At 31.9% G+C, this 14888-nt stretch overlaps 1 protein-coding gene across 1 annotated transcript in view; it reads left to right on the forward strand.

Annotated features, from left to right (window-relative positions):
- The first annotated feature begins 3913 nt into the window (after positions 1–3913).
- Positions 3914–14888, forward strand: part of LOC149411341 (modular serine protease-like) — a 37884-nt gene continuing 26909 nt past the window's right edge. Inside the window, exon 1 of the mRNA XM_089647684.1 lies at positions 3914–4044. Within this exon, the coding sequence (XP_089503810.1) occupies positions 3978–4044 (67 nt within the window). The 5' untranslated portion in view covers positions 3914–3977. The remainder of the gene's footprint in view (positions 4045–14888) is intronic.

Consider the following 14888-nt stretch of genomic DNA (forward strand, 5'->3'; position numbering starts at 1 on the left):
ATGCGCAAGGAAATAAAGTTTAATGCAATCTGTACAAGACTATAAATAAATAAAATCATAGCACGTTGTATATTTTTGTACATCGTTCAAAGTACTAGTCTACTGTCAGTATCGCCCTGGCAAGAAACTATCTTCAAAATCCAAATGTAACTTGAAATGGCTGTCCGAAGTCACCTGATCCCTTTCTCTCCACTATCTACTTTTCTTCAATACAGAATAATAATAATAATATTTTAATGACTCGTAAAACGCCGTTTTTGTGCAAAAACACCTCGGGCGCTGTACAAATATGTAATACATTTCAACAATGGTCCATGTTATCACCAACTACAGGGTTTTCCAATAAGGGGTGTTATTTTGAATAGCCCGCTATTTCGGTAGATGTTACTTTTGAAGCTGTCATTTTTGACATTTGACAAGTAGAAACTACGCCATTAATAAAAATGGAATGGGGCTCGGAAAACCCAAGAGTTATTGTTGAAAAGCCTCTCTATCCTCAACGTGTGACTGTTTGGTGCGGTTTATGGTCCGGCGGAGTCATTTTTTTTTTTTTTTTTTTATATTGCCGGTAACCCGGGCGTTTATTGACATCAATGGACCTTACATTTTCGAAAATGAGGCTGGAGAAACAGTTACGGTGAATGGATTGCGCTATCGAGAGATGATTAATGATTTTTTATGGCCGGAATTGGATGGTATTGATCTGGACAACGTTTACTTTCATTAAGATGGCGCTACGTGTCACACAAGCAACGAAACCATTGATCTTTTACTGAAAAAGTTACTTTGAATATCAAAATAACACCTCTTATTGGAAAACCCTGTATATATGCAGATCAGTACCATACTTGCCTGGTAGGTTGCAAAGCGCCCTTGAGGTGATTTCTCACGAAAACGGCGCTATATAAATTAGCCAAATATTATTATTAGGTTACTTGAGATTAACACTTATTTAACATTAACTAATTATTTATTAGCGAAATTTAAATACAGGATTTAGGACATGCGTGTGGCTGCATTAAACACTGATTGAAGTTTGTCAATTTGATATTTTGGAAGACTGGCATAAATGCCGTTGCAGTAATCGAGACGTGAGACCACGTAAGAAATCTACGCGTTCTGGAAATCTTTGTTTTCTAAACTAGTCAAATTCCAGTTTCCAGAGTAAAGATCAAGTAATACTTCTCTAAATAGTATAAAATAAAGTTGCTAATGTTTGTGCGCTTAGTTCTTCTAAATTACCCATAAGATTTTGAGAGGGTTCTCATTATCATTTAGAGAATTTCTTCCGGAAGGTTTATATATATAAAACATGCATATTGTATTAATAGAAAGTTTATAAAAGTCAAAGTTTTATTATGAGATATAAACCTTATGAGATTGTAACAACTTCAAAACTTTACACCGAACAAAGCCGGGTACACGTCAGCTAGTACAATATTAAATATTATTGGAAGGAACACCAATGTGATACTTACAATGTAAAAATGTGTGGCAATTGATGGTGAAATTACAACAAATTAACTTTGTTTTTACCACAGACATAGGAATTAATAGACGAGAAGATAATGGCGAGGGGTAAAATCAACTGTTGAAGAACGAAGGGAGTAAGGCTGACTGTGATTCGTCAATAAATCAATCTGACAGTAAATAGGCATCTCGCATTATAATATCACCATTTACTTCTTAAAAGTAAAATCTGCTTTTGAATGAATATACATTTTTACATGGGAGCGCAAATTACTCGCCACGTTATGAACTAATTTGCGAAGTCCATATTCGGCAAAAAAATTCGGTTCTATTTTCAGAGTCGAATATTTCGTTTAAGTATTTAGTTAAGACACTTTTATAAATGTTCATAATTTACTTCCCAGCAACCAACCAGGTTTGTGTTTCGCGTCCAGACGTTTCTCGATGTGATAGTATATGTTTCTAAAACTGATTTATATTATACGATGTGAATATGCTTAAAATAAAGTAAAATAATGCTTATACAGGGTGTCCGGAAACTCGTAGTACAAGCGGGAAACTGGTGAATCTACATCACATTTGGAGTCGATTTTGTAGTATATTTTTTTTTTATTTGAGCTTTCGTTATCGAGTAAATCGAGTTTAAAGTTGATTTTTTTTTTTTAATCAAATTCTTATAAATTATTACTGAAGATCAAAGTACCCAACTAATTAAAACTATTTGAAAGTAAAACAAATGAAGAAACTCGGATTTGAAGCATTATTTTGAAATCACCCTTCATTTAACCCGGTGTAATCATAAAATATTTCTGCTCTGCAGGGTTAAAACATCTGTTATTCAACCCTAAACACCAGAAAAAACTTTAACCCTAAAATAGCCGAAAAATATTTTTTTTTGGTTTTTTTTTTTTTTTGAAAATGCTCAAATCAAAAAACTTTATGTTTTTTGGGTTCCCCATGTGGTGTAGATTCTCCAGTTTCCCGCTTGTACTACGAGTTTCCGGACACCGTGTATATGGAATGTAATACGACAATTGGGTTTATTCTCTTTTTCAAATCTATTTTTACAAGTTTTCATAGTACAAGTCAACATTTTGCCGTGTTATTTCGTAAAATGAACCGATGATGCCTCGACCATAGTTCGCACAAGAATGATGACGTCACGTTTTCAAATTTCACTTGAGGCCATACGCGAGCACAGCCGGCTCCAATGGAACCGGTATGGGGAGTGGGGAATAATACGCTTTTAATCACTTAGGGCAGGTCTACTAATATTCATATGTCTATGGTTCTTACTAAAGAAATTAAAGTACATTTTATGTAATAGGATTGATAACACTAATCTTCCATGTAAGTGTTTCTTTGTGGTGTGAATTCACGAGAGATTGAAGACAACTCAATGAGTGAAGGACTGAATACTATAGTTAATAGAAGTCCACAATCGAGTGCTGATACCAACACTGTTGAGGCATGAATCTGGAAGAAATCTTTTTATTGTACGTGTTTATTATTGTGATAACACATTCATAGAATACGTTTGTATTTATTAAATTTTTTAATTACAAAAAAATATGAATATGGATCACCGACAATGTTTTCACCGCATTTTTTTAATAATATTAATACAGGCCTTTTAATAATATTAATACATGCCTTTTAATAATATTAGTTCAGTTTTTTTATGTGCATTCAATAGATGAGATCCTACAACTGGAATTGAGTCCTCAAAACTTGAATGTTTTTTTTCATCTAGACTTTTTTTGATTCGTTATCCTTTTTACTTGAATAAAATCTTATCGATTTCTTTTTACACAAGTTTACCTTGATTTCTAACATTGGTTCCTTCAGTATTGGTGTAAGCATTTCATATCTGGGTCTGTTATGATAATGAATTATCAAAATAAGTCGAGTAAAAATGGAAAAAAAACTGAAATTTTCAGAATTTAAAAAAAAAACAATGTTTACCACTGTGAACATAGGAAAAGTTACGTAATCCAGCATCTAAGTTCAAATGTTCACTACGGTGAACAATGTCAGATGTAGGAGGTCTAATCTCTAAATAATGTAAAATAAAGTCGCTTTCCGCGTCTGTCTTTTTCTGCGCTTAGTCCTTCTAAACCACGCAATGAATTTTGCTAGAATTTTCAATATCATTCAGAGAATTTATTCCGGAAGGTTTACATATATAATACATGCATATTATATTTATAGAAAGTAGGGAAAAGTCGATGTTTTGTAATTAAGTCAAAAAAATACTAGCATTCTATTTTTTCCTGCGATGCACTACGCAGTAGTGCAAAATCATGTGTTTTTCATTCGCAAAGTTATCAAGGTATTAAATTAGCAAATTTGTTATCTTTTGTGTGACCCCAAAAGCCAAATAAACTGATTAAACTTTTGAATAAATATGATAGTTGAGGTCTACGCATCCCATTGTGCTTTCAAATAAGAACTGCAGTGGAACTTACTATACCTTTTGTAAATTCAATGTTGACAAATAAATCATAATGCGTTGTCTTCTATTGATTGTATCCGTTGTGCTTGTGTTAAATTCTGTTCTAGGACAGCTGGAAGGTTAGAATTTTAAAGTATATGTTCACATTTTATATAGGTACCTACTTCATATTATAAATAAAACAATATTTATAATTAATACAAAACCGATGACACGTAATTTATAATTTAGAAATACGTATTTCTTCTAAAAATATTTTTCAGTATATTGCATTATAATCAACACATTCTTTACGGGAAACGAGAAAACTCGTCATACGCCTTTTTACAGTAAGACGCGGGAGACGAGTTTACTCGTTTTGTTGCGCAAAGCGGTAAAGAGCGGGAAACTTGTAAACAAGGGGTTCTAAATGGGTGCGTGGTCATGTGTTTTCTATTGTCGGCGGTACCCGATCTATCTACCTGTCAAAACAATGAGTTTGAAACACAACAAAAAAAAATAAAAAATAAAATCGTTGTCGCGTATGTTCCGCTCACAAACTACGCAGTGAAACGCGGTACATGTGCAAGTTTTGCAATGTGCCCCTGCATAAAGGAAAGTGTTTCGAACGCTATCACACATTGAAGCACTATTAGGTTATAGTTTTTTTTATATGTATTGAAAATTTCTAAATAATCTTGTAATTTTGTATGAATAAATTTCGATATGTTATTTCGATTGTGAAATACTGTTTTTACTATGATTCTCAAGAAAGTAGAAAGTTTTTGTTAATAAAAAAAGGAATTACACATACATTGTGAAGTAAATAAATAGAGACATCTTTTTAAAGTAAAACACTGAAAGTTTCATCGAAAATTATCAAATAGATCATAAGATATGAATATTTTTCGGAAAGTCTAATTTTGGCGCTAAAATTTAAAAAAACACCCGTGCTTCCCCCATAATTTGGCGGTAAAATGCCCGACCATATAGTGTTAATTTCCGTACTTGCCTTACAAGCACTGGGGGCTCGTGACTTTTGGATATACTATTGTGCTAATATTACAAAACATGGCATTATTGATGTTGTTGTAGTTGAAAACGATTTTATTTCGAAAATTCAATTTTTTGTATGATGATTTTCAGGAAATCCGTGCGGATAAAGTGAAATTGTGTTCAGCTACAACATCAATAAAGCATTTTTTTTAATATTACCACTTAAGTACACCAAAAAGTCAAAGCAAAATAAGCTTTTAATCAAAAGGTACAACCAATATCTACCTACCTACGGATATTGGATATTTTTTGTTTTACATTATAATTTATCGGCCAATATGATTCACGATTTGGGAGGCAACTTTGGCATTTTTTTAAAAGTTGATTGTAGTTATTAAAAAATATATTTAGCCCTACCTACTGTGCTAATATAATCTCTAAATAGTATAAAATAAAATCGCTATCCGCGTCTCTCTGTTTGTGCGCTTAGTTCTTCTAAACTACGCAACGGATTTTGATAGAGTTTTTTTACTATAATTTAGAGAATTTCCTGAAGGTTTACATATATATAATACATGCATATTATATTTATAGAAAGTAGAGAAGAGTCAATGATTTATAATCAAGTCGACAAATTTTATTTTCGGGCACTACATTGCTAAAGCTGGCTAAACCTTATGAGATACATCAAAATAATGTATCACGGAATTGTACATCCCAAAAAGGCCTACAGAAAAGTCCGCGATGGTATATGCTTATCTTAAGGATAACCCCCCAGCAACTCTGGGTACACGTCAGCTAGTGAAATATAATATTAAAAAAAATCCATCGTCAAAAACGTTTTATTGGGAAGAAAATTTAAAATATATTTCACATATTTGTATTATCATTTTAAATCAACCGTTTGTAATTTAAATTTATGTACATCAAAATGCTTTTTCTTATCAATTAAATTTATTTTTAAATTGGATCATTAACTCACAAATAGTTGCCTCTAAAATTATTTAATGACCTGTATTTTATAATTCATAAACGATCTACTTGAACTAACCTTACACTGTGTGAAAACTTCATCTCAAGTTCCCTTGCTAATAGACAATAAGTTGACTCGATTTATACAGATTTGAGAAAAGCATTTGATAAGGTTTGCCATAAAATTCTTGTAAATATTGTCAAAACTAGGAATAAGTGGTAAATTTCTATGCTGGATTAAAAATTATTTATTAAAACGCATACTAACTGTCTGCATCAAAGAACACTTGTCTTACGAATTTGAAGCTACTAGCGGCGTGCCTCAGGGTTCGCACCTTGGTCTAATATTATTTATATAATTCATAAACAATGTCACTTCCATATTCTCTGATTTTAACATTTTATGATGATGACATGAAAATATTTAAAATCGTAAAACATATCAAGGACTGTTTGTCTCTACAGTCAAATTTTGTAAAATTTGCTGCTTGTGGGATTAACAAACTCACACTTAATATTACAAAATGTCTAATAATGAGTTTTTCAGAATACAAAACTCTATCAAATATAGTTTTACACTGAATAACCATAACTTATTGTCTGTACCTATAATAAGGGACCTTGGAATAACGTTTGATACTAAATTAACATTTACTAATCACATTACTTTACTAGTAAAGAAATGAAAATGTTAGGCTTCATCTTAAGGCGATGCACTACGTAGTAATGCAAAATCATGTGTTTTTGGTTTGAAAATTTGGTCGCCTAGAAATGTTTCAGATGCTTTAATTAAATACTGCGAGTAGAATATACACCTTTTTGTCTTTGAAATAATTGGGTATTTTTTAGATAAATCTTTTTATAAGCCCAGAAAAAATAATGTACAAGGCCTTTGAAAACTGCTTTAAAGTTCAAAATCTCCTACTTATGAACCCTTTTTCGGTTATGATTTTATTGTATAATGTGGCAAATTAAGTTATTTATAAAATGATCGGAAAAAATAAATATATTTATGCCTGAACATCCACAAAATAAAATAAAAGGCACTTTTTGGCCATGTTTTTTTCTTACATAAATCAAAACAGGTGGATTGTGTTAAGCGGGAATTGAAACCTTATCGCCATCTACGTAAGGGGTGTTATTGATAGCGGCACGATTTAAATATTACACGACATAGTGCATCGCCTTAAGAATATCTAAAGATTACAAAAACATTGTGTTCAAAATGCTTTATACAAGTTTTGTTTGAAGCCACTTATAATACAACTCCCCTATATGGAACCCGTCCTACAACATCCATATAAATACCATTTCGTGGATCCAACGAAAATTTCTCCGATCAATTAATTTTAAATTAGGAATTCCTGCGAACGACATTAATTGTGATTTTCTATTACAAACATTGCGACTCTTATCGTTAAAAGAGAGACAACTACTTAATGATTTATTTTATTTATTTAAAATAAAAAGTAACTGGTTTGACTCCGCTGAAAGTCTCGATGGTAAATTTTCATGTACCTAGTAGACCAAATCGACTCATATCGCCATATTAATGTAACAATACTGCCACTAATGCAGAACAAATTCTTTAATATATCGCCTGCATAGATTAGGAAATGAATACTTTGATATCAATGATGAAGGAAGTCTGTTATCATATGAAAGATGCATTAAAAATATTTTTTTGCGTCTGCAAGAATCAAAAGACAAGTAATTAAGCATAGATTATCGTCACTTGGATAATTGATAATCAATAATGTTTGGCATAGTTCACAAATAATTAGTCATTATTAACAATATTTTTTTGTTTTTACCCTTTGTAGTAGTTTTTTATAATTTATTCTTTATAATTAACTTAACTTTATATTTAACCTTTACACTTTATACCGAATATTATACTTTAAGCTTTATGCTGTATACTTTTTAACTTTATATTTATATTTATTGTAATGTCACGTGTCGTGCCGTTTGTATTTAAATAAATTAGCTAGGAATTCGCCTGCTGAGAAGTGAAACACATAACTAAATGCTTATCGTAACCTAAAATATAATCGTCAAATCAACTGACCGCCTGCGCCGTATACGTAAGAACTAGAGACCACTTGTCTCGTGTAACGCGCGTTGCGTGCGTAGAGCCAGGTTGCACGTCGATCTGGGAACGTAATATTGCGAGTATCGCGTGCGTCGACCCAGTGTGTTTCTACCTTAAATGTTTTTTTGTAACTCTTAGATTGCTGTAAATTTCTTGTTTATTTTTCACGCATGTATCTTTCTATGCTGTTGTAAATTGCTTTTTACGTGAACATTGCACAAGCGTCCCAACTGCTACTAACAGTCTGGGGCCAGTGAGATTATGACATTCCCAATTGGGGTATGTTTTGAGGTTGAAGGTAGTGGGGAGGGAAAGAATATGGGGGAAGAGGACGGAGGGGGAGTAGCTATTCAGATCTGGTCACCAAACACGGCTAAACTTTTCAATTCTGAACGGTGATCTTACACCAGGGTGAGAGTATCTTCCACTCTGGAACATGTCGCAAGTATACTACATATTATTTTAATTGAATAAATTGTAAAAACACAAATTCGTCAAATAAAATTTACCCTTGGAAATCGGAGGCCGGAAAAACTGTTTAATAACAACGAACTAAGATTTATTGGGGTTATAATATATATCAGTTTCAATTTCGGAGGCGGGTATCGGTACCGCCGCCCGGGAATCCATTTATTGGATAACCAACACCTCTGCCACAGGTCACCCCATGTGGCAAGCTAAGTTGGGTGACTTGGCAGGGGTGCCCAGGTTCATGGTATGAGGTTTGTCGTACTGTGTGGCGGGTCGGATTTGGTGAGACTCGATGAGGGAGATCTTTTTACCTCTCCAGCAGGACTCTCTCGACCTATCGCCTTGCTCCGCACTGGGAGGGATGAATTCAAACGTCGGTTACTCTTGGTTAAACTAATCCCCAGATTCCTACCCACCCCTCATACCTTTTTCCTTCCCAGATCTTCCTTTCCTTAAAAAACAACCCCAACATAGCATATCCAAAGATGACATAGGCCCTGAAGGAAATTATTTTCCTCGGGGCCTCCTGGGTGGAGCTAATGTAAAAATAAAAATTATAGGTGATCAAATTTTCATTCCAAAAACATTTTAATTTTGAACTCGGTATTCCCACTGAAATCATAAACATAATTATATTATGAAAGAATTAAATGTATTGAAATTCACAGATTTAATAGGAAGCTACAAGCCACAAATGTTATATTTTTGGTATACCTTATATTCTAGGTAATAGGCATTAAAATCACTTGACAAACGGAGTCTAGAAACATTCGATTTCAAGCAAAAAATTGGTTTTTTATTTATTTTGTAAATAATTTTATAAGAAAGCAAAAAAGTTAATCAAGTGGAACTGTCACAGATAATCTTAGCTATAATACTTACGTTTTTAAAGTTGTTTCCTTTATGCGTTCATACATTTCTATCGAAAAAAAAAAAATTAGTTGTTTACATTTATATTTTTTATTGAGTAGTTTATTTTTTAATTTGTATTCTACTCAAGCGAAACGATAGAAAAACCTTCAATTTATCTAAAGCATATTTTTTGGTATTCATAATTTTCGTTTTAAAGATGAATCAAAATAGTGATTTGGCATTAAGCTTCGCCTTAAAGATTATATCCAACTTAATATTAATGTTGACAATTGTAAATTTTCCATTTAGATGTACATAATATAAGAAGAGAGAAAAAAATAAACCAGTTTTAAAAGTGCAGATGGCATAAAAATAATATAAATTAATAGAACAGGTTGGTAATACGTAATTTACATTAAATAAACGTAAAAAAATCGCTCATTCGCGATATTCCTAAATAATAATACGAAAACATCATTCAGTAATTTCTTATATTATGATAAATTTATATTAAATATTACGCCCAGTGGTGTTTTATGGAACTTCATATTTATATAAAGATAAAATGTGCAAGTAAGAAAAAATACACTTTATGGATAAGATACAAAAATTCTAATATGTTGTTTATTAGTTTGGTCACTGAGCGGTGGCGGTAAACATTGATTAAACTATTATTATCTAGGTCCTGATGGCGTGTTTTAAAATAATTATTACCAGACTTTGGAAAATTATAGAGAGCAGTCTGTCTTGTCTTACGCGTGGGTAAATGATAAGTAATAAGAATCGTTAAATCCATGGCGTCCAGTCTGCCATTCGCTATTTTGAAAAGAAAAAATAAATCAGTCATTTTACGCCTTGGTAATAAGACGGTCAAGTTCTAAAAAGGTGTACTTCCTAGTTTATAATGAATAAATCTTATAAATTTATGCTGCACTCTATTGGTTTTCAGTTAATGAATCTTGTACAATGGAGCCCAGTGAATATTAATTTAAATGAATTAATCTAAAATCTTTCACCTTCCTCAAAATAAACCCCAAATATTTCATTGCCTTGTTTGTTATTTGGTTTATATAAGGAACAAAAGATAATATACTATCAAAAATAATACGAAGGTCCTTAATTTGCTCTATTCTTTTTAGAATATTGTTATTGATGTAGGTATATTGATGCATAATAGGATTTTCGACACGGCCAAAAGATAACGTTTTTATTTTTTAAATATTTAGGAATAGTTCACTACTTGTGCACCACTCCTGTAATCTCGCAAGAACTACATAACAGAAAATACATAATAGTCATTGAGATGAGATATATTTTTGTAAATTTTAAGATCATCAGCAAATAGGAGTATCATAACTCCATCGTAAACGGTAGTTATGTCGTTGATATACAAGGAATACAATATCGGTCCCAAATGAGACCCCTGTGGAACGCCGGTGAAGACTTCAAACCGGTGTGAAAAGTGTCAATCGAGTTTAACAGAAATTTTTCTTTTGTACAGATTTTGTGCTTTCAAACCGTCTCAAAATATTCCCCGTTTTTCAATTAAAATTTAATGTGAGACTTTATCAAAACCTTATTAAAGTCGGTGTATACTACGTCTGTTTGTCACATAATGTCGAATATTGAGGGTCCGCGATGACCTTTTACAAAACGACAACCTATAATCCAAAATCAACACTCAGCTAGTATGGAATTTTTGACTATTTTCTTGAATACCTTTAACGTACCTTTATTTTTTTTATATTTTCACTAATAATATTATAACGTAACGGATCTTTAAATATAAAATTCCTTTGTCCAAAGGATGTTCTGGTGTTCACCGGCATGTATTCTAGTTTTGCGCATTTGTTGTGTACTTTTGTCATTAACAATGCCTGTAATTTTTTTTATATTCAACTGCCTTACTGTCGTAATTTTACTTTCACTATAAAATAGCTGTAAACTTTATCTCACTCATTTTCCATGAATGATATTTTATTCTCCAAATATATACATAATATCATTTTTCATTACAAATTACATTATTTTATTAACGTTTTAAGTACTTACATTTATATCACATTTACCAAACATGTAATATAATTTTATATTTAATTAAATTATTATTAAATTTAATTACAGTAATGACGTATTGCCAATCTCACTAGATGTGAAACGCCTGTGTTGAGATGGCAGTTTACAGAGTGGTTCAAGTAGGAATTATTTTATATTTTTACTTTCTCACTGCAATATACTTTCTACAACAATGCACAGATCATAATATTAACTACGTATAAATAACTACAATAACAATCTAACGCTTCCAAGAGGAAGATTAGTATTCAAATCTCATAATACGAACTTACCTTATTTCTTTAATAAAAATAAAATCAATGTAAGAAAATGCCGTCACAAAACATCATACGATGCACTTTTTCCTTAAGGTCAATCTGGGGTTCTCTGACAATAACAACATTCCAAGCACATTTAAAAATATATTATTTTCAAGGTCGCCCGCATAGCAAAACTTGGCGGGACGCCAATAATTGGGTATATTTATTAAGTATTTTCGAATATTGGTGTTCATTTATAGTCAGCATTTAGTCTGAAGAAGTTCACCGTGTAAAATTATTATTTTTTTCTTTAAAAAATTGTAAAATGCGGTATTTACCAGAAATTTGTTTCACGGCTTTAGTGTTAATATGGAATGAACGTCAAACGAAAGGTTAGAATTTTAAAACTATAGATTTAATTTATAACTGATACAATTGACCGTTGTCTTCATCCCATATAACCGTTGGGACATCGTAAATTTTGACGGTATAGTGAAATTTATGCACTTTTTATAATTGAAAATACCCTTTGAGGATTATTTTATTTATTTATTTCACGCCTATTAAGGTTTTTACATACATATATATAAAAAATATTTACGATTTTATACATGAAAATAGTGCAGGCGACTATTTAAAACAATTACAGAAAAATAAATATAAAGTCAAAATATCACTGAACTTGATCTACACATCATGCAGGCACAAAACATAAAAAATCCAAAATATTTTTTTCTGTTTCAGTTTACAAAATTATTATGTGTCAGTCAAATCAAATTAAATACCTTTATTAAAATATTCCACTACTTGATGAAAAAAACTTCAATAGGGTATGCTTATATATTGAAATTGATTTACTAACTATATCAACAACATCGTAGTATTTGTTTCCTAGCTGTTGAATCCGTCGCATAGGAGTGTGATATTGGGACGTTGAAATAGAATTGCTACAATAATATGGTAGGTACTGTCTTGTAACCGACCTGCTTGGAGTATGAAAAGAGATTACATATAATAAATCAGGGGTATCAAACATTGAATTAATAATTTTATACAAACAGGTTAAATCGGAAATAATTATGCTGTCAGATAATTTTATTAAATTTAATGAACAAAGTACGTTATCGTAATTTAGGTTTTCTCTAGGAATGCCCATTTTAAAATTTACATATCTTAAAAATTTGTTTTGGATTCTTTCAATCGCATGTGAATGAACCTCATAATTTGGGGACCAAACCGTGGAATTGTATTCTACATGACTCCTTACTAGTGACATACATAATGTTTTTACAGTATTTACATTTTTTAAATCACTAGATACCCTTGAAATAAATCCCAACATTTTCAAAGCTTTATTGGTTATTATTTCAATATGCTTGATAAAGTTAAGTTTCGTGTCAAACCAAATGCCTAAGTCATTAATTTCCGAGACAGATACTAACGACATATTGTTAATGGAATAATAAAAAAAATTTGGATTCTTCATTCGATGAAACCTCATAATTTGGCATTTGCTTATGTTAAGTTGCAAGCGGTTATCACGACACCATATAATTAATCTTGACAAGTTATTTGATAATATATGGCAATCGTTAATGTTTCTGATTGCTTTGAATAATTTCAGGTCGTCTGCAAACATTAACACTTGAACATCATTGAAAATATACAATACATCATTGACAAATAATAAAAACAGGATTGGACCTAAGTGTGACCCCTGGGGAACACCACTCGTAGCAGTGAATTATGTAATTATGTGATTCAAATGCTTTTTTTTCAATGCAACTGACTTGGACATAGTCAAACTTTACTCTATATGAATTAATTAAAATTTTGATAGATTTTTGGATGATTTCGAAGGCTCGTATCGTTAATATTGATTTTTTTACATGTAATTAATATTTTGGCTTTTATTGAATACAGAGATGTGCTTTATTTCAAATAAATCCATTTCAAATGGAAATGCAAAATGCAAAATGGGTATTTTCCATTTTGCATTTTAAATGCTTTTCTAAAAACCATTTTGCATTTTGCATTTTAAATGCTTTTCTCAATGCATTTTCCATTTTAAATGCTTTTTTGCACAATTCTTCCTACTATCTCCACTCATCTTTTTTTCATAAGCCCCAAATATCAGTCGGTCCTCAACCTCGCTATGAGAGATAATTTACAATTGTCAAGTTGCTCCCTGGTAGGAGCCCTGGCAATTGAGTGATACCATTACAAAAAATACTGATTCAAATACTGAACATGGGGCCTGGACGCTGTAATATTAAATATTAGATAGCAGTTTCTATGTTTTTACGTTGGCAACATTAGTCCCGCACAAATTTTTGTGGTTTCATAATCCGTAGTCGTGGTGTTTTTGGATTTACCATCATGTAATATGTAATATGTTTGTTCTACATTGTTCCAATAACCATTTCAGGAAGTGACATCACTCCAAAAACGTGCATCAAATTACTGGGTGTCAATCTGGACGCTATTTTTTCCCTTAAAACTCAGGTGAACAGAACTGTAAGCACGGGGTTCTTTCAATTAAGGCAAATTAAAGCAGTGCGGAGAAACCTGCCAACAGAGGCGACTAAATTGTTAGTCAATTCCTATGTTGTTTCACGTCTAGATTATTGCAACGGAATATATGCAAGTCTCCCCAAATGTCAAATCAACAAATTACAATCCGTTTTCAACGCCGCGGCAAGGCTTATCACCGGAGTATCTAAATACTCCCACATTTCAGAGCATCTCAAAAATCTGCACTGGCTCAAATGTCCTGAAAGAATCCAGTTCAAGGTATGCTGGATGGTATTTAGGTCACTCAACGGAATGGCTCCGGCTTACTTATCAGAATTGTGTATTCCAGAAGATTACAATTCCCGACAGTCAACCCTTAGGTCAGCAACGTCATCAGCTATCGGAAGGTTCAAGGAACCAAAGCGCACACCAGATACTAAGTTCGGTGAGCGTGCTTTCGCCGTGTCAGGACCTAAAGCCTGGAATGGACTGCCACATGATTTGAGAATGATCGCAGACTCGACAGAATTTAGGTCTAAACTTAAAACGCACCTTTTCAGACAGTCTTATCCATAATTTCAGAAACCTCCACTTTTACAGTCGACGGCAATTTAAATTAACAAAATGTAAAAAAATACTAAAAATAAAATAAAATAAATAAAAATAATAATTAAAAATAAATAAATAAAAATGATAACAAGTAACAATTTGTAGGCTTTTTAAGACAGTTAAAATACAGTTAAATTAAAATAAAAAACTATAGCAGACTTAA

Source organism: Hesperophylax consimilis, chromosome 26, assembly GCF_061612785.1.
Source record: "Hesperophylax consimilis isolate HC1 chromosome 26, BYU_Hcon_1.0, whole genome shotgun sequence".
Taxonomy (NCBI): Eukaryota; Metazoa; Arthropoda; class Insecta; order Trichoptera; family Limnephilidae; genus Hesperophylax; species Hesperophylax consimilis.